Source organism: Opisthorchis viverrini, assembly GCF_000715545.1.
Source record: "Opisthorchis viverrini unplaced genomic scaffold opera_v5_194, whole genome shotgun sequence".
NCBI classification, from domain to species: domain Eukaryota; kingdom Metazoa; phylum Platyhelminthes; class Trematoda; order Opisthorchiida; family Opisthorchiidae; genus Opisthorchis; species Opisthorchis viverrini.
Window position 1 is genome coordinate 449907 of NW_008751850.1, and position 330 is coordinate 450236.

A 330-nucleotide genomic window follows, 5' to 3' on the forward strand; every position below is an offset into this window, starting at 1 on the left:
AAACGAAAGGGAATTTCTCGAATCATGGTACGTCACGACGGATTTGATCAGCCGGTTCATTGAGCTGAATCCAATTTAAGCACCACTCCATGCAGGTGACCAACGTCTCAACCGGAATACTCAAGGTGAACCGAATATTGGATTCACAAACCAAATAAACAAGGAATTCCTTGGAGTCAGATCAATAAAGGTCACAAGCAGGAACTCGGAAAGACAAAGGGCACTCCAGCATTGACCAGAGTAAGAGGATAAGGGATGCCATGCTCAAAGGTCACACACAGGATAACACCAAACCGATGGAACAACTAATCGTGATCAAATGTCAGCCCA

General features: G+C 44.8%; 1 protein-coding gene across 1 annotated transcript in view; it reads left to right on the plus strand.

Annotated features, from left to right (window-relative positions):
* Positions 1 to 260: 260 nt before the first annotated feature.
* Positions 261 to 330, plus strand: part of T265_07940 (hypothetical protein) — a gene marked incomplete at both ends in the record, with an annotated part of 3389 nt that continues 3319 nt past the window's right edge. The window contains one exon of the mRNA XM_009173605.1: positions 261 to 311. Within this exon, the coding sequence (XP_009171869.1) occupies positions 261 to 311 (51 nt within the window). The remainder of the gene's footprint in view (positions 312 to 330) is intronic.